General features: G+C 40.6%; 2 protein-coding genes across 2 annotated transcripts in view; both read right to left on the reverse strand.

Annotated features, from left to right (window-relative positions):
* The window catches only part of grip2a (glutamate receptor interacting protein 2a), a gene marked incomplete at both ends in the record, with an annotated part of 104,738 nt that extends 101,047 nt beyond the window's left edge, over positions 1–3,691 (reverse strand). The window contains 1 exon segment of the mRNA XM_084333531.1: positions 3,529–3,691. Coding sequence (XP_084189657.1) covers positions 3,529–3,691 — 163 coding nt within the window.
* A 2,276-nt stretch (positions 3,692–5,967) lies between these two features.
* Positions 5,968–17,653, reverse strand: rpl32 (ribosomal protein L32). Its single transcript, XM_084333134.1, has 4 exons — positions 17,595–17,653; positions 16,750–16,850; positions 16,464–16,645; positions 5,968–6,139 (listed from the first exon to the last, which is right to left on the reverse strand). Exons 2-4 carry the CDS (start codon positions 16,843–16,845, stop codon positions 6,010–6,012), a joined length of 408 nt encoding a protein of 135 aa, XP_084189260.1. The 5' UTR covers positions 16,846–16,850; positions 17,595–17,653; the 3' UTR covers positions 5,968–6,009.
* Between the last annotated feature and the right edge of the window lie 996 nt (positions 17,654–18,649).

Below are 18,649 nucleotides of genomic sequence, written 5' to 3' on the forward strand. Positions count from 1 at the left end.
ACGTTCACAGTTGAAGTCTGTCGACTTCAAGAGGATGTAATCAGAGCAGCATAACTGGACCACATCCCACTTTAACATAACCTTTAATCAGAGCAGCATAACTGGACCACATACCACTTTAACATAACCTTTAATCAGAGCAGCATAACTGGACCACATACAACTTTAACATAACCTTTAATCAGAGCAGCATAACTGGACCACATCCCACTTTAACATAACCTTTAATCATAGCAGCATAACTGGACCACATCCCACTTTAACATAACCTTTAATCAGAGCAGCATAACTGGACCACATCCCACTTTAACATAACCTTTAATCAGAGCAGCATAACTGGACCACATCCCACTTTAACATAACCTTTAATCAGAGCAGCATAACTGGACCACATCCACAAATAACGGACATGATGTGTCTCGGGGGCCATAAAATCAAATTACAATGGGATTATATGGTTATGAATGCATATAATGTTAGTTAGGATGTAGTATTAACTATATTGAGTGATACTCCTTTCTTTTTAGTGGTCAGGACTGAGTTAGACCCCGGGTCAACATTGACCCGCTAACAACGGTCAGTGGTGCCAATTCCTAACACAACATGAGGGTTAACATAAGCTTTACTCAGAGCAGCATAACTGGACCACATACCACTTTAACATAAGCTTTAATCAGAGCAGCATAACTGGACCACATACCACTTTAACATAACCTTTAATCAGAGCAGCATAACTGGACCACATACCACTTTAACATAACCTTTAATCAGAGCAGCATAACTGGACCAAATACAACTTTAATATAAGCTTTAATCAGAGCAGCATAACTGGACCACATACAACTTTAATATAACCTTTAATCAGAGCAGCATAACTGGACCACATCCCACTTTAACATAACCTTTAATCAGAGCAGCATAACTGGACCACATCCCACTTTAACATAACCTTTAATCAGAGCAGCATAACTGGACCACATCCCACTTTAACATAACCTTTAATCAGAGCAGCATAACTGGACCACATCCCACTTTAACATAACCTTTAATCAGAGCAGCATAACTGGACAACATACCACTTTAACATAACCTTTAATCAGAGCAGCATAACTGGACCACATACCACTTTAACATAACCTTTAATCAGAGCAGCATAACTGGACCACATACAACTTTAATATAAGCTTTAATCAGAGCAGCATAACTGGACCACATCCCACTTTAACATAACCTTTAATCAGAGCAGCATAACTGGACCACATACAACTTTAACATAACCTTTAATCAGAGCAGCATAACTGGACCACATCCCACTTTAACATAACCTTTAATCAGAGCAGCATAACTGGACCACATCCCACTTTAACATAACCTTTAATCAGAGCAGCATAACTGGACCACATCCCACTTTAACATAACCTTTAATCAGAGCAGCATAACTGGACCACATCCCACTTTAACATAACCTTCAATCAGAGCAGCATAACTGGACCACATACCACTTTAACATAACCTTTAATCAGAGCAGCATAACTGGACCACATACCACTTTAACATAACCTTTAATCAGAGCAGCATAACTGGACCACATACCACTTTAACATAACCTTTAATCAGAGCAGCATAACTGGACCACATCCCACTTTAACATAACCTTTAATCAGAGCAGCATAACTGGACCACATCCCACTTTAACATAACCTTTAATTAGAGCAGCACAACTGGACCACATCCCACTTTAACATAACCTTTAATCAGAGCAGCATAACTGGACCACATACAACTTTAACATAACCTTTAATCAGAGCAGCATAACTGGACCACATCCCACTTTAACATAACCTTTAATCAGAGCAGCATAACTGGACCACATCCCACTTTAACATAACCTTTAATCAGAGCAGCATAACTGGACCACATCCCACTTTAACATAACCTTTAATCAGAGCAGCATAACTGGACCACATACCACTTTAACATAACCTTTAGAGGTCAATGGGTTGAGGAATGAACGCTCCCAAGCACTGGAATACACAAACGTCATGTAGAATGCATACTTTTACTTTAAATACTTAAGTACATTGAATATGGTACATTTTGGGTGCATTTATTTTATTTTTGATCTTTTTCCCCCTCCTTTTTCCTCAGATTTTCTCCCATCCCAATGTTAGTCGTTATGCCAATTCCCAATCCCCTTCCTGGTCGCTGCGCACTTACCCCCCACAGTCGGTCTGGGAGAGTGGAGGCTATCACGTGCTTCCTCCGACACACGTCTAGCCAATCAACCGCTTCTTTTCACCTGGCAGCGCGGACTCTCACTGAGAGGGTGTAACGTGTGGAAGGATCACACTACCCCCCTTACATCCTATCCGCGCTGAGCAGGCGCCCCGACCGAACTGTAGGAGTCGCTGTTTACAACGACCCGGACCCACCCCGCCAGCTTTCCCACCCTCTAATACAGCCAATTGTATTAGTGTGAACGGCCAGCCAAGCTGGTGACAACGCCGGAGCTGTGAGCTAGATTCGAACAGGCGAATCGAATTTTGGGTGCATTTATAATAATAACAACACAATGACAGGTGAGACATTCAGTACGTTTACTCTATTGATAATAATAACACAGCCCCTCCCCCTGGTATCATATCGTTTATATCCTACGTTAACCCCATGTGTAAATAATATATATAGCTAACTAAGTCTACTCTAACTAACTACAATACTCCATACTGAGTATTAGTCTATCCTGGTATAAGGAAACAAATTAAGCGGATTTGTAATAAATATAAAATATGAGTATAGAAATGAGACCAGGTGCTAGTAAATTAATGAGTGATGTGTGAGTCCTTGTGCAAAGTGCATGTGTGCAGGTTCAGTAGTTAAGAGTCAAACAGTTCTAACAGTCTCACCTGTCAGTGTTATTACTATAATCAATAGAGTAACATGTCTCACCTGTCATTGTGTTATTATTATCAAGAGTATAGAAATGTCTCACCTGTCATTGTGTTATTATAATCAATAGAGTAGCATGTCTCAAATGTCATTGTGTTATTATTATCAATAGAGTAACATATCTCACCTGTCATTGTTATTTAAATCAATAGAGTAACATATGTCTCAACTGTCATTGTTATTATCATCAAGAGTATAGAAATATCTCACCTGTCATTGTGTTATTATTATCAATGGAGTATAAAAAGTCTCACCTGTCATTGTGTTATTATCATCAATAGAGTATAAATATGTCTCACCTGTCTGGCTGACCCTGCCTGTACCTCCCTTCTTCCCCTGTGCTGCTATGACCCCTGCATTTTCCCCAAGGAGATTCATAAAAATACATCTCATTTTAAATCTGGGTTGCAGTGTTATAAACCATGGCTATTCCATTACATCATCATAATCATCTCAGACATCTAGGTAGGCAAACAACAGGTGATAAAGGTGTGTTCATGGCATTGCACCATAATTATTGCACGACATTTCCTGAGAATGCATGAGAATACAAGCAGTGTTAAACGTACAGCGCTTTACCTTTGGTCCGCCCTCTGATGATGCCGAGGCGACATCGGAGGGAGAAAGTAAACATCCTCCTCTTTCCTCCTCTCCTCGCCGCATCTGTCTGAGAGAAGGCCAAGGTGAGGAGCTTTGGGTTGGGACGCCCCTTTCCAAACGCCACCCTACTCGACACATTCATGATGTGGCTCCTGACAAAAGGAAACTCTGGTTCTTCTTTACAACACTGTATCCTTCCCTCAGAAACCTAGCAGTCTGTGTCCACGTCCTGTTGATTTCACAACCTTCCCATCTGGAGGGCTTCCAAAGCTCTCCGGCGCATCTTCGAAACCCAGCAGAAATGCGTTTGGAGAGAACAGAAGAGATGCAAGCGTAGTATAATGCATTTTTTTTTTATATATATATATATAAATCCCTGTATAACTGTATAAGTTCCCCACACCCACAAACACTAAGCACAAGCTGACGAGCTAAATAAATGTAGCCTATGGTTTTGCATCTCCGGCAGTGCCAATTCTACATGGACAGATGGGAGGAGGGCTAAGGGATGTAGGGCACAGCTTGTCTGCTAGGATGCAATGGAAACTTCCTCCCTAGGTAGCTGGCTCTTGCTGCTGAAAGGTGATCTGAGAAATATCTGGGCAAAGATAAACGGATAACCATTTAATAATGCAATTGCATAATTATAGGAGACTTATATTAGCTGGTATTTAAGATATAAATGTTTGAGATGTCAGGTTAACCTTTTTCCCCTTTCCTGAATAAACAGGAATTGCCATTACAGAGTACAACACATGAGGAACACCTGATCCATCCAAGAAAGACGCAGAGCAGATGAACCCAGTCAAGAGGTGTGATCCTTATTGATTTACTGAAGTCATTATGGGAGATGGAGGCCTTTCTTCTTATTTAAGTCTTATGGGGCACAAAACACAGCGGATTTATTTTGCACATAATCTCACATATCAGTAACAAGCAGTTTTGCACAAATTAATTTAATTTGAGTTATTGAGACTTAATGAGTTTGAATATCTCCTCCTGTGATGTCAGCAGAGGACACTGAATCCTTGTGTTGTTAATTACGGCTCAATGAAATGATGTGGGGGAGAGAGATGGGGCGACAGTGGCTCAGGAGGTAGAGCAGTCGGTCTGGTAATCGGAAGGTTCCCAGTTCGATTCCCGCTCCTCAGGCAGCGCATCCAAGTGTCATTGAGCAAGACACCTAACCCCCAATTGCTCCCAATGAACAGGTTGGCACTTTGCATAGTTGCTGTCGGTGTGTGAATGGGTGAATGTGAGTAACAAAATTGTGAAGCGCTATGGATAAAAGCTGCTATATAAATGCACCATTTATGTAAATGAGAAAAGAGGATAAGGATTGATATAGAAAGGAGATAAGGCTTGATATTTTTCTATCTACATAATTTCATTGAGCTGTGATTAACGAGGATTCAGTGTCCTCCGCTGAATGCAGATGCACTGCATGAAACGGTTAGCATCCCATCAGGCTCTGTGGCAGTGTGTAGAAACACTGAGCATCGACCAGTTGGGACACAGATGGCAGGAGCTTCAGTCACAAGGAATATTTCCATCCTAATGGGCGTGGTCTCCTCCAGGTTGACAGTGCCCTCATCCACAGGGGGCGAGGGCTCACTGAATGGTTTGAGGAATACAATGTGAACTGTAGTGGAACAGGACTCAATTATATCGTACAGATATTCTGATCAAAATACATTTTAATAGTAAAGATATATACAAATTACATGTGGGTTAATAGCTGAGCTGTAGTCACTTTTGCAGACTATTTTATTTTGCAGAAAAGTGACTATAGCTCAGCCGAGTGCGATTCAGGAGATGGGCGTATAAAAGTACATTTTGACGTAAGAGGTTTTATCTACGGCTGTGGGAGAAATGATCCAATATTGGATCATATCTCCTGCAGCCTTAGATACCTCTTATGTCAAAATTCCATTAATTGCATCACCCCGCGCTCTACCATGAGCTGAAAATACCTCAAGTGTTGGTGGTCCATGGGAGATTTTGGACCGATGTTAGACAATCCTCTCCATCAACAAATATTGTATATGGTTTCCAGCTTGTGAATTTAGTGCATATTAATATATGTACTATGTAGGATTCCATATGATTAAGAATAATGTATGTAATGTTTGAGAGATATTGTTACTCTCCGATTTGAACACTTGTTTATATGTTACGCGATGTTCTAGCTAATGGGGATACTAAAATCATAAATCAAAACACCAAATGAGGAAATATCTTTTGGAAGAATGTTGTTCCATTGCTCCAGTAGAGTTCCAGAGACTTGTAGATTGCATGCCCAACACCTTACTAAGACACTGTTGTATATTCCCTTTAAATTTGTCAACAGTCAGTATTTAGCAAAACAAGAGTAGACGGACACGGCCGGGACAGTCAATAAATAAACTGCAAGCAAAGTTAAATTTTTAAAGACTCATTTTATTTAACAAAATGGCCAGATTACTCGTTCTCCTCACTGCGCAGCCTGGCGTTGGGGTTGGTGATCTTGATGGCCAACTGAGCCGCACGCTCAACGATCAGCTTCCTGTTCTTGGAGGACACGTTGTGGGCGATCTCAGCACAATAGGTCCTGCAGGGAGGAGAGGGAGGGGGTTAAGACAAGACTGACACCGAAATATCAAGTCAACACTTAATCCAAGTCATTTCTGGCCATAATTAGTTCGATTGATGGACAAGCACCAACATTTGGAGGAGGTGATTTTGGAGTCTGTTTGGAATGCGAAGATACTTCCATGACTGGCAATGTCACCAACTCCTTCACTGAAACTTAGCTACTCTGCCCCCTAGTGGCGTTCACTCACGATAGAGATGCCTTCACATCTATCCGTGTGTCCTTGTTCAGCATGTATCCATCGTTTACAAAATGAAGCGCTCCAAAATGTCAGAAACATTCAACTGTTTGCATACAAGTTGAACTTAAAAAACATTAACGTTTAAGGGAAAAGTTAGTACCACACCCCTCTTAAACAGATTTAGTGTTACTATGACGATGATAGGAAAGAAATAGTGGATAAAACCTCATGCTAGAAGCAATACTTCCACTGTGCAACACATACAGCTTATGCAAAGACATCTCCCTGTGTGTCCTTTGACAGTGTGAAGAGGAGAGAGCCGGGTAGGAAAGAGAGACTCCTCCTCCCTGCATCATTTGGCTCAATATGCTAATTCAGGGCAAAATCCATAACTAAAGCATTTAGAGTGAAAGAGATGCAGCCCTATGTAGTCATTGAGGTTGCAGGATTTAATTTCCTCTTTTCCACAAGTTTTTCTAAGACAATCAAGGACGGCACTTGCTCACAAATTAAAAATAAAAATATAGTTTACCGGCAGGCCTAGTATAGACTGCTTTTTTAACAATGCAGGGTTCATGATGAAGTGTCTCATGTCCATTATAGGTGACTGCTAAACCCATCACTGATAAACTGTACAACCTCTTGTTTAGATGTGACCAACACTGCTAATATATATTAGTGCCGTCAATAGATTAAAAAAAACGAACGAATTAATCTCACAATTTTCTGTAATTAATCTAGATTCAAAATAGAATTTTTCTACTTAAAGGGGAACTATCTTATAAATGGCCTTTTTCAGTGTTTAGCATTGTTTCCTAGCTATGTGGACTTATATTAATATGATCTATGTCTCCAATTCTCATATTGGCGCATTCTTCCAATTCCTCTCACAATATTCACCCTCACTGAACTGAGTCATCTGAAAATGTGATGATTTGTGATGTCAGAGACACCGCTGCATGATAATGTTCAGGCGAGGCAGTGGTTTACCATTGTGGTTGGAGCCCAGGCTCAAAACGGCTTAAGATCTTGAGGTAGAAAAATGCTGTTTTTGAGGACTTGATTAGAAATACAAAACAATGAATTAAAAAAAAAAATTACAGAGGTGTTCCATAAACTCACAGGAAGTGTAAAAGTGCCCAAATAGTGAAAGAAATAGTAAAATAGTTCCCCTTTAAGACCGAAGCTTGTAACAGATATTTACTTGAGTAAAATCATGGAATTGATGTATCAACACAAAGTATATTTAGATTCATAAACTATTTGAATAGCTTTCTTTGAATACAGTTTCTCTACTGTGAAATACATGGTTCAACAAAATCAACATTGACTCAGCTAGACCTCTCTTATATCCACGGCGCTAAGATTGAGGATTTTTCACTCCATAGATTAATCTAGATGCTTTAAATAATTTAAATTAATCTCCAAAATTAAAGCATTCATTTTGACAGACCTAATATATATATAATGAGCCGTCAGCAAACAAAGACCAGCATGTTCTACGTGACACTTACTCGTCACGTAACGTTACAATAGTCACTCCACACACTGGTTTATCCTCCAGGTCCCTCATATCAACTAAACATATTTAAAAGACAGGAAGCGTCTCAAACCACGTGCCACAGCCGACAAGTGGTGTAAATTAATCACTCACTCAGCTCAGAGAGAATACTGCAATTACATAAGTCATTTAATTAACAGGGAAGTAGCACTAGGGGTGGGCGGGCGATATGACTGTATTAAATAAATATCGGGTACAGTTGCATTAACGATACACTTCTGAAACGTGTTGTCCACGATGTTTTGCACAAACCCTGTATTTGGATGTTATTCTAAGCCTAGTATATGTTGTTGCGTCAGTTTGTAAGATGCCGCGGCTGAGATGAGACTTGCTTAGCGCAGCGCTTTCCTCAAAGAAAGAGTCACTCGCCCAACTTACGCACACAACCAGAGACGGAGACGGTGTCACAGGCAGCGCGCATGTTTGTTATGGTTTGGAGAAAACAGGGAAAGAGGATACGAGAGCGTGAGAGAAGTGAAAGAGTTTAGAGAGTTTAAACGTTAGCCCTACGTGTTTTATTCAGAAACGGCAGAGGCATATTTTTGAAAGCATCTTCATGGTTTAATGCAGACATATGTTGCAGGGACCATTATAATCATCATGTTGGCATGACTGTATGCATCAAAGGGTTAAATCAAGCATTTCTAAGTGCTCTCAACAGGGGTGCCGCAGAGAGCTACCAGGGGTGCCTTGAGATTAAAAAAAATAATAATCTTTTTAGATTACAGAAAATTATCACTAAAGTGCTATCTGTTGCAGCTGCACTGTTTTCCATGAAAATAACATATTTGGATCAGTTTGACGGTGACCATTTCTCAAAATCTGAAAATCATTATTTAATAAAACACAGAAAAGGATCACCAAGTTACTCTGGATAAAAAAAACTTTACAGACAACATTGAGACAAAGCTTCCCGACACATCTCCATCCAAACTCTTGGAAGAACTCATTGAAATCTCATCTGATACCACCTGGAGAGCTAGTTTCAGAGTGTGGTGCTGAGTACCAAGTATCTCATGATGCAGCAGTTAAGGTGTTGATACCATTCAGCACCACATCTGTGTGAAGCTGGCTTTTCATCCATGACATCTCTGAAAACAAAATATAGGGCAAAGTTGAGCCTTGAGGATGGCGTGTTGCCTTGTCAAAGATCTCCCCACATATTGACCGTATTATTAGCCAGCAGCAGCAGACCTCGCATTGAGCTAGAAATGTCCACTGAGTGAACGAGTGCTTATTTTCTGTATTTATTTATATTTGAGAAATGGTAACTTTGGGATCCTTTTCTGTATTTAAAAAAAATACATGATTTTCTGTTTGAGAAATGGTCAAACTTATGCAAATATGCTATTTTTATGGAGAACAGTGCAGCTGCAACAGATAGCACTTTAGTGATAATTTTCTGTATTTAAAAAAAAATACATGATTTTCAGTTTGAGAAATGGTCACACTTATCCAAATATGCAATTTTTATGGAAAAGTGTGCAGCTGCAACAGATAGCACTTTAGTGATAATTTTATTTAAAGAAATATGCTATTCGATTTACTACTACAAGCAGTGTAATGTCAACAGTACTATTTAGACCTGAAACACCTGTTAATAATGCATTATATAGGCATATACACACAAATGTGTTTCCTGGTTTCTTAAATAAACATTTTGAAAGCAAGCACTTTTGTCATCATTGTAGCAAAAAAGACAGGACCGGAAAAGTCTTTATCGTATGTAGGGGTGCCCTGTAGGGATGGGTACCTTTCACATTTGAACCGATACCGGTACCGGTACCTGTGAATCGATACCGGTACCCAACGGTACCTTTTTTCGGTACTTTAAAAAATAAAAAATAAAAAAAATAAATTTATAAAAAAAAAAATTAAGTTTTTTTTTTTTTACTTTTTTCTTTTCATGTCAACGTTCACACGCACAATATATGCTTACCTAGGATTTGACTTGATTCAACAACAAAGCAGTCGGAGCAATGACAAGCCGAAAACTGTCGAAATGTAATTTACCTACCTCAGTCGTAAAAAAAAATCCAAACTTCAAATAACTACAATTTCGACAGTTTTCGGCTTGTCATTGCTCAGACTGCTTTGTTGTTGAATCAAGTCAAATCCTAGGTAAGCATATATTGTGCGTGTGAACGTTGACATGAAAAGAAAAAAGTAAAAAAAAAAAAAAAAAAAAAATGAATAATTTTTTTTTTTTGGTTTCTCACTTGATTCGATACTCGGTAGTACCGACGTGTTTCGGTTCGGTACCTCAAAAGTACCGAATTCGGTACCCATCCCTAGTGCCCTGGAATATTTTATTGAACAGAGGGGTGCCTTGGCAGCAGAAAGGTTGAGAACCCCTGCTTTAGAGGAAATGTCAAAATATTGCGATATAAATCATGACAGCCTAAAAATATTGCGATGTCATTTAGAGGCCATATCGGCCAGCCCTAAGTAGCACTGTGCTGTACATTGCCGTAAAACTAAATCAAACATTTACAGGACAAAATGGATTTCTTTCCAGGATATTTAGTTATGTTAGTCAAATGTCAGATTGTTCCATGACTGGAAATCTACCGTAGTCTCTGAATTTCCAGGACGAGTGGGAACCCTGTATAATATCCCCTCCTGCCGACACAAAGAATTGTCCAACACAGCCTACGTAGCTCTTACTACAGAAGGATGGACGTCCAGGGCAACTGAAAGTTATCTAACCTCGACTGTCAACTTACTAAATCACTTCGGAGTGAGAGAAAAAGCTCAGTTTTGCAGAACCCCCCCCCCCCACACACACCTTTCACAAGAGCAACACACGTGACCCATCTCTCTGAAGCACTGACACCAGCAGTGACAATCGAAACTGGAGGAGCAACAGCACAATACCCACACATCACCACAGATAATGTAAAGAAATAATAAATGGTGCATTTATATATCCCTTTTATCCAAAGCGCTTTACAATTTGTTCCTCACATGCATCGATCGTAAGGTCGAATCGCATTGAGGTCAAATGAAGATATCTCATGATGCATTGAATCGTTGCCTGAAGAATCGTAATCGAATCGAAGTGGGGTCAAATATTTACACCCCTAATATGATTGTCACAATGAGTTGGACCGCCATACATGACACACTGGAGTGTTATGTGGAGCAGCAGGCTGCCGTCTTTCTGCCCTGATGAACAAGGACATCAAGAAGAAAGTCAAGGACATGGCCATCCTGAACGACTGAGGCAAAACTGGCAGAAGACTTCATTAAGGACCTCTGAAGACTGGCGGGCGTCATGAGCACAGAGACCCCACCTATGATCATCCTTCTGAAGAAAAATAATTAAATAAAGGACCTGGGACCTAATTTCTAACTACTGCTCATGTACAAAATGGGGCTTGAAGATGTGTACGGCAACCCCCTCCTTATTTCACAGAAAATAAGAGTTCTTGTAATGTGGGTATTACCGTATGCACCCCCTCCTTATTTCACAGAAAACAAAGTTCTCGTAATGTGGGTTTTATGCAACCCCCTCCTTATTTCACAGAAAATAAGAGTTCTTGTAATGTGGGTATTACCGTATGCACCCCCTCCTTATTTCACAGAAAATAAAGTTCTCGTAATGTGGGTTTTATGCAACCCCCTCCTTATTTCACAGAAAATAAGAGTTCTTGTAATGTGGGTATTATGCACCCCCTCCTTATTTCACAGAAAATAAAGTTCTCGTAATATGGGTATTATGCACCCCCTCCTTCACAGGAAATATTCTGTTAAATTCTTGTGGTTAGTCACCCCTCCCCCATGTGAACTATGAGTGGTTCTCACACTGCAGGTATGGTATGCTAGATTAGGGACCTAAAGCAGAGTTTTTTTTTGTTTAACCTGTAGCCCTATTTTCAGAGATTTTGCCTAAAGGTACATGCCTAAGTAAACGGAAGATTGCTCCACTTCTACAAGGTCAATTTGCATGTTCTTCATGAACATCTAGGGACCTGGGCAGGGGCGGAAACTTAACTTTTTGGCTTACCAGCCAACTTGCGAGTATCTGATTTTTTTACCAGCCAAACTGATTACCGGCCATAAATAAATCGCTAATTGTGATAATTACTTCTTTGTATGTCTTCGTCTAAATTAGGGATGCACGATAATTATCGGGTCGATTCAGCAATTATGATGTCATCCCGATAGTTATTGATAGCTCTGATAATATAATATATTTTTTGGGGGGAAAAAATGCGGTGTGGGTGAATTGGGATGAAGGGCGTTTGTTTTTACTGTAGGCTCCTCCCATTTTGCCAGTACTGTGGTACGACTGATAGCGTGTGGTTTAGGAAGAGGGCGTTTTACACAAATCCAGCGCTCCCTTTCTTGGCTGTGACGTGGCCACATACGTTTCTGAAGCAGCATGGATGTAAACAAAGATGGCGTCAGTAGTGTGGGGGAAAAAGTTCGCTTACTATTTGTAACAAATGCAATGCAGAAGTTCCACGAGGAGGGAAAAGGGCAACAACTTATAATACATCCAACCTAACAAGTCACCTGCAACATCACCACCGCTACGATGGTGTGTTATTGTGTTAAAAGCCTACAATGACGCGCAAGCAGCTAAAGCTGCTGCAAATCTAGCCCCTTTCATGACTGTGATGTAACCCTTGGTTGAATACGCAGTCACTTATTGCATGGCGTTTTCACATTCGCCGAAATGCTTGCTTGTGATTGGTCAATAGCCCCCCGACAGCGGTCATTATTTTTCAATATTGACCGCTGTTTTTTCAATAATGACCGCTGTGCGCAGCTGTTCGCAATCAAGCCCACTGACACACACTGTTTCAGTGCAATTAGACACTGCCGGTGTTCTGCTGCCGGCGATGACAGGGGGCGGAGCGACGAGCGGAGCCAGAACGCAGCCAGAACCAGTGTTGCGAGTCGATGTAAAATGAATTAGGTATATTGTTAGTAAGTTAGCCATGTAATAAGCGGGATAATGTATAGCTATACTCGGTCATTGTCGCAAAATAATTGACCTTCACTGACGTTTAAAACACCTCGCCGAAGCGGCTCGGTATTTTAAACTCCGTGTCGGTCAATTATTTTGCGACAATGACCTCGTAACTATACATTATCCCTTACATATCGTGTACCCCTAGTCTAAATTGATTTTCAATCATAGTAATAATCACACCGTGTCTCTACTCTTTACAATATTAGCATAAAACATATATTAATCACACCGTCTCTACTCTTCAAAATATTAGGATATCACATATTAACATGAAAGAGGGAACTATTCTGGACTGGGTTGGGCTGAACTGGGCAGTGAAAGATGCTGGGCTGGACTGGGCAGGGAAAGTTGGGCTGTCTAGGTTGGACTGGGTTGGGCTGGGCAGTGAAAGAACCAAGCATTTCACTGAAATGTAATAGCTAAATAAAACAACTTGAACTTGACTTGTAGGGCTGTCCCCGACTAAGGATTTGGATAGTAGACTATGATTGGCCAAAATTAGCAGACTAAAAATAAATTTAAAAAAAAGTATACCGGTACTTTTTTTTTTTTTTTTATCATTCCATTTGGGCTGTGGGGGTGCTTATTTGTCTGAAGGAGTCGACTGAAGGCTTCTTGTCCTCTGCAAAAGCATGCAATTGGTCCACTGATGGATAAATCTTGATATTTGTCTAGTCTAGTGTGTTCATTAGATGGGTGAAATGCTCTTTCAGTGCCTCTGCCCGTTTTCATAGGCAGTTAGCCTCTGGTATGCGTGCCATTAGCGTTAGCCACGCTTCTAGGCCAGTTTTCTTTTAGAAAAGATAAAAAAAAAAATCCTTTTTTAATTTATATATATATATTTTTGAGGTTGGCAGTAGACTACGGCTCCTTTCGACCGATTAGTTGACTAATAGGGGTCAGCCCTATTGACTCGTTACATTTGCACTCTGGTCGGATGCCAAACGTATTCTGGTTGTACTGTACTTGTGCTGTATGATATGATGACAATACATTGGAATCGAATCTCATGTCAACGCTAGGGGTTCAGCAGGTGTATTCTGAATGACAAGTATGACAACATCACCGTTGTGAAGGGCATATGGGCGAGTGGTGATATGGGGGGAAACCCGGTAATCATCAAATGTCACTGCTGCATTTAAGCAAAGCCGTAGCCCCTTTCGTGACTGCGATGCAAGCCTTGCTTGAATACGCAGTCACTGGTTCCCACGTTACTAGCCATGTTAATGTGCACATCAAGCACTGGTTAAAGACGAGCGGTGGGTCCAAAATATATCAGATACATTTCAAAAGGTACCCACCGTTGCATTAGGGTTTCACACACACGCGGCAGGGTTTTAAAGCTTGGCGTTGCTAATAAAACATTTTAAATCATTTTTATAAAAGAGTAAAAAAAAATCACTGAGCTAGCCTTGGCTAAAATGGCTGCTTCCGCATTTTCACACAGGAGCGCTGATTGCTGGGCGCACCAGGCACGTGACAAAGCAGCCAGGAAACACAGCGCTCCTGCGTGAAAATGCAGAAGCAGCCATTTTAGCCAAGGCTAGCTCAGTGATTTTTTTACTAGTTTATAAAAATTACGTCGCGTGCTGTTGTTCGCCCCCATGTCAGACCGCACTGATATCCGAAAGAGACAACTCTACATGCAATTATTTTCATCCACTGAGTGTTTTTGTCTAAGTTTGTCTACGTTGTCAAGCCGGTGACAGGAGTCTGTAGGGCCGCACGCAGTGGTCTGTCCACTTCCCCTAGATGGGCTGCATCTTCTAGAAAACGAGTGTTCATTGGAGGAGCTTAGAGCGCAACGATGATGGTCATTGGTTATGGATTATTATTACATGGCGTTTTAACATTCGCCGAAATGCTTGATTGCGATTGGTCAATAGCGCTCGTTAGAGGTCCGTTATTACTCGATAACGGACCTCTGCCGAGCAATATTGACCGCTGTGCGCAGCTGTAGCAATCAAGCCCACTGACACTGCATCAGTGCAGCCAATCAGACACACCTGCCGGCTGCTGGCGAAGCTGCCGGCGATGACAGCGGAGCGACAGAATTGCGTCTCCATTTGGTCTCGTCGACGGTGTAAAATGAATTAGGTATATTGTTAGTAAGTTAGCCATGTAATAAGCGGGATAATGTATAGCTATACTTGGTCATTGTCGCAAAATAATTGACCTTCACTACGTTTAAAGAACGTGTCGGTCAATTATTTTGCGACAATGACCTCGTAGCTATACATTATCCCTTACTTATGAGGCGCAAATGGGAGGAATCATAAAGGGGGAGTCAGAGTTCTGCTTGTGCCAGTGAGCAAATCAGCAGAATGATTTTTTGTTTTGTTTACTACTCGAGTCGCAAGTGTGGCGAGTGCTCTTCATGAATCACTCGCCAAACATTAAGAATACTCGCATTTGGCGAGTAAAATGGCCCAATCTCCTCCCCTGGACCTCGGTGTATGCATTTCCAGTGTCCGAAATATTGTGTCCATTACTAGGCTTGAGTAAATTGTAATGAAAAAAGGAGAATATAAATTACGATTTATTTTTGCATCTGTGCCGGTGAATAACACCATGTTACAATTGTGCCGTAAAAGAGCCCTCGCAGTGAATCTTTCATGACTCTGCAAGCTAACTAAGCTTGTGTCGTTCGCTAACAAGCTAACTGGCGTGAGGCACTTAGGCTAGCTATTAATAAACCAGCTAACGTTAGCTAGCAATCTTTCTTTACCACAATATCATTTTATGTTCTTTACCTGTAACGTTATTGCACACTCGTTTTTTCATCAGTCTCTTTTTGTGAAACTGAACTACGATTAAAAATTATTCTAATCTAGTTGACGTGGTCATGATTTAAGAATGGTTGTTGTTTTTGTTGTTGCTACTGCTGCTGGGGATTGTGAACGGAGGGGCTTTGTCCCGCTTCGCCAGTTTCTGACAAATACGTAAAATTGGTTACTAATGTGAAAGATCGGTATCGACAGATACTCAAAATCACATGATCGGGATTGGATCGGGACATCCCTAATGACAACCACCAAGTAATGTAAGGCCTTACAATGAGCTTCTCACCTGTGGCATGATTTCTGGCCTGCAATACTTTCTCCCATCCCCATCCTAATGCGGTCAGTCTGGCCACACAGCCTAGCCAAGCATTACTATTATGTTGAGGAGACCAGCTAGTAACTGTCCCACACTGCATAGATATAATAGAGGCCTTGGCTTGCACATAATGTTTGTATAGTTCCGTCTTACAATGTGGCTACCTGTAACATAGCAACCATTGTTTTGTACATGGCAACAGAAGAGAAGTTACCGCGTGTTGATATGAAAAATATATCAATAGAAACATACTAATTCAGTGTCTTATTACTGGGTCTTCACAGTAAGTGCTTTTCTGGTGTTTTACCTACTCTACCACTGCACAGAAATTAGGAATTCTCTTTTGAAAGTAGTTACAGGCAGCCATGCTGGAAGAAACAGATTCCATGCAAGGCCTCTATTGTGTCTTACTGTCATCTTGTTGGAACAACGTCTTAAAAAGGTAAACAGGACTTACTTGTTGCTCATCATTAGGACCTCAAGCTCCTTGATGTTGTGCACCAGGAACTTCCTGAAGCCAGTTGGCAGCATGTGCTTAGTCTTCTTGTTGCTGCCATAACCGATGTTGGGCATAAGCATCTGACCCTTGAACCGCCTGCGGACCCTGTTGTCAATACCTCTGGGCTTACGCCAGCTTTTCTGTTGGGAGATAAGGAAAGACAGTAGGCATTAAGTAATGTAGTTCACCTTCAGAGGGATATGAAGCCGGCCAAAAATATCGTGCGTTATTCCAAGAGACTTACCGCGATTTTGACATATCGGTCGGATTGATGGCGAATGAACTTTTTCGTCCGCTTCTTCACAATCTTAGGCTTGGTAAGGGGTCTGAGGGCTACCATTGTGACTAAGGGATGAAGAGACGATAATGTTAAGATATTACATAGTTGATGGAAGACTTACTGCACATTCGCACATTTAGGATCATTGGTAGGACTAGGAAGTGACAGCATACCGTGCATGCATGAGTCATGTCTTCTAGCTAGCTTGCCATATACTAGTTTAGCTTTACACTAGGTGGTCGTCAGATACAGAATAACCTGAATGAGCCCATGAAACGAGTGCCTATTGGTACGGCCGACAAAATTAAGATAGTTACTTATAGTACTGAAAATGTATATCCACCTAGCTATTCACTGTACCCACAATTTCACTGTATGCCCTGGTATGTAATGTGACAAATAAACCTCTTGATTCTAGCCAACAGGGGAATGGGCCCATGGATAGCTAACTAGCTACATTAAGCTAATGCGCGTCATAATGTTAGTTCAAAGATATATTGCTCTGCCGATTTGCAGACTTTCAGTCCGAAAACGACCATCAAGGGTCAACATAATGTCGGGACCCAGAACGCTGGGCACTGGTTGGTAGGACTGCTTTACTCAACGCAGCCCCATGTTCGGGCTAATTGTTGCAAGCCGCTTCGAGTCAGCACCTCGTTCGAAAATGTGATACAAAAGGCTAAACAAAAACAAACGATGGTCCATTTTATTAAATATACGCACACTAGATGTTTATGCCAATGTATGGTGCTGTTTTACTAGGATAACGTGTTCAAACCTAAAGATGGACTTAGATTATGTTTACTCACCCGCCGAGGTAATCCAAAGAGGGACTTTAGCTACGGCGGAAAGAAAGAAAAGGGTTTCCGGGAGCTTTGCAATGGCTTATGGGTAGTGTATTTCATTGGCAGCGAAAGTAAAAGAGTCGCTGATTTGTGTGCCTACTCTTTAATTTTTTAAGGCAAATTATTGTGACATATTATGAAAAATATTACTTGACATGTTTGCATTTCACCATTGATGTTATTTATTTGATCTATACTATTAGCCTAGTGACAATGCCCCCAAAATGTTGAGATACCCCTACCGGAGGTAGAACAAAACACAGGAATGTTTTTCCTCATCTCTAAGGTCTCCCATATATGAAATGGATTCTTGTATAAAAATATTTTACTGCAAAACTTGTTAAATAGATAGATATTGTTATACACCCCCAAAGGAAAAAAGAACCAAAATATAGCCTGGCCGTATGGGAGTTGAGACATATAAACTCATGTAGATTAATAATACAAGCTCCAAGAGCTTTCAAATTTGACATGCTAGCAGTCAGACAGTTGCTTAACCTAATAGAAAAACCTGGATGTGAATATCTTTATGCATGTAGGAAATATATACCTATGTACACATACTTAAAATAAGCTGAAATGTAAAATAAAATAAAAATATCTATGCAGAATGTTCTCATTTACTTTGTAGTAGCTCTGCCATGGATTGTCATAGAAACACATATGAGGGTTTTTTCGGAAAGGTGTGGTTGTGCTGAATCCAGCAATACCACATGTGTAAATATAGCATGCATGGTCAGGGAGTTACATCAGTAAATGTATAAGGTGTCCTAAATGAAAGAAAATGAAACATTGACATAATGAAGTCTTCAGTCCAAAGCCCATTATCAGTGGTGAGAAGCATGTTGACAAATTCAATGTTACTGCAAAGTAAAGTCACTTGAGGTAATGTTCTGGTCTATAATGTTAATATATTTATGTAAATTATACATTTCATATGATACATTTTATGATACTTCATATGGAAACAAAGATCCAATTGAATCAGGTTGAAATAGAAATAGAACACCTTTATTTCA

Source organism: Notolepis coatsorum (genome assembly GCF_963971535.1).
Source record: "Notolepis coatsorum genome assembly, chromosome: 17".
Classification (NCBI taxonomy): Eukaryota; Metazoa; Chordata; class Actinopteri; order Aulopiformes; family Paralepididae; genus Notolepis; species Notolepis coatsorum.

What these genes read in the sequence shown, in the direction of transcription:
- rpl32 (XM_084333134.1), bottom strand. Translation starts at nt 16,845, where the DNA reads ATGGTAGCCCTCAGACCCCTTACCAAGCCTAAGATTGTGAAGAAGCGG. An exon ending in ACCGATATGTCAAAATCGCG is followed by an intron (nt 16,646 to 16,749) that starts GTAAGTCTCTTG and finishes ATCTCCCAACAG; the next exon opens with AAAAGCTGGCGTAAGCCCAG. An exon ending in GTCCTAATGATGAGCAACAA is followed by an intron (nt 6,140 to 16,463) that starts GTAAGTCCTGTT and finishes TCCTCCCTGCAG; the next exon opens with GACCTATTGTGCTGAGATCG.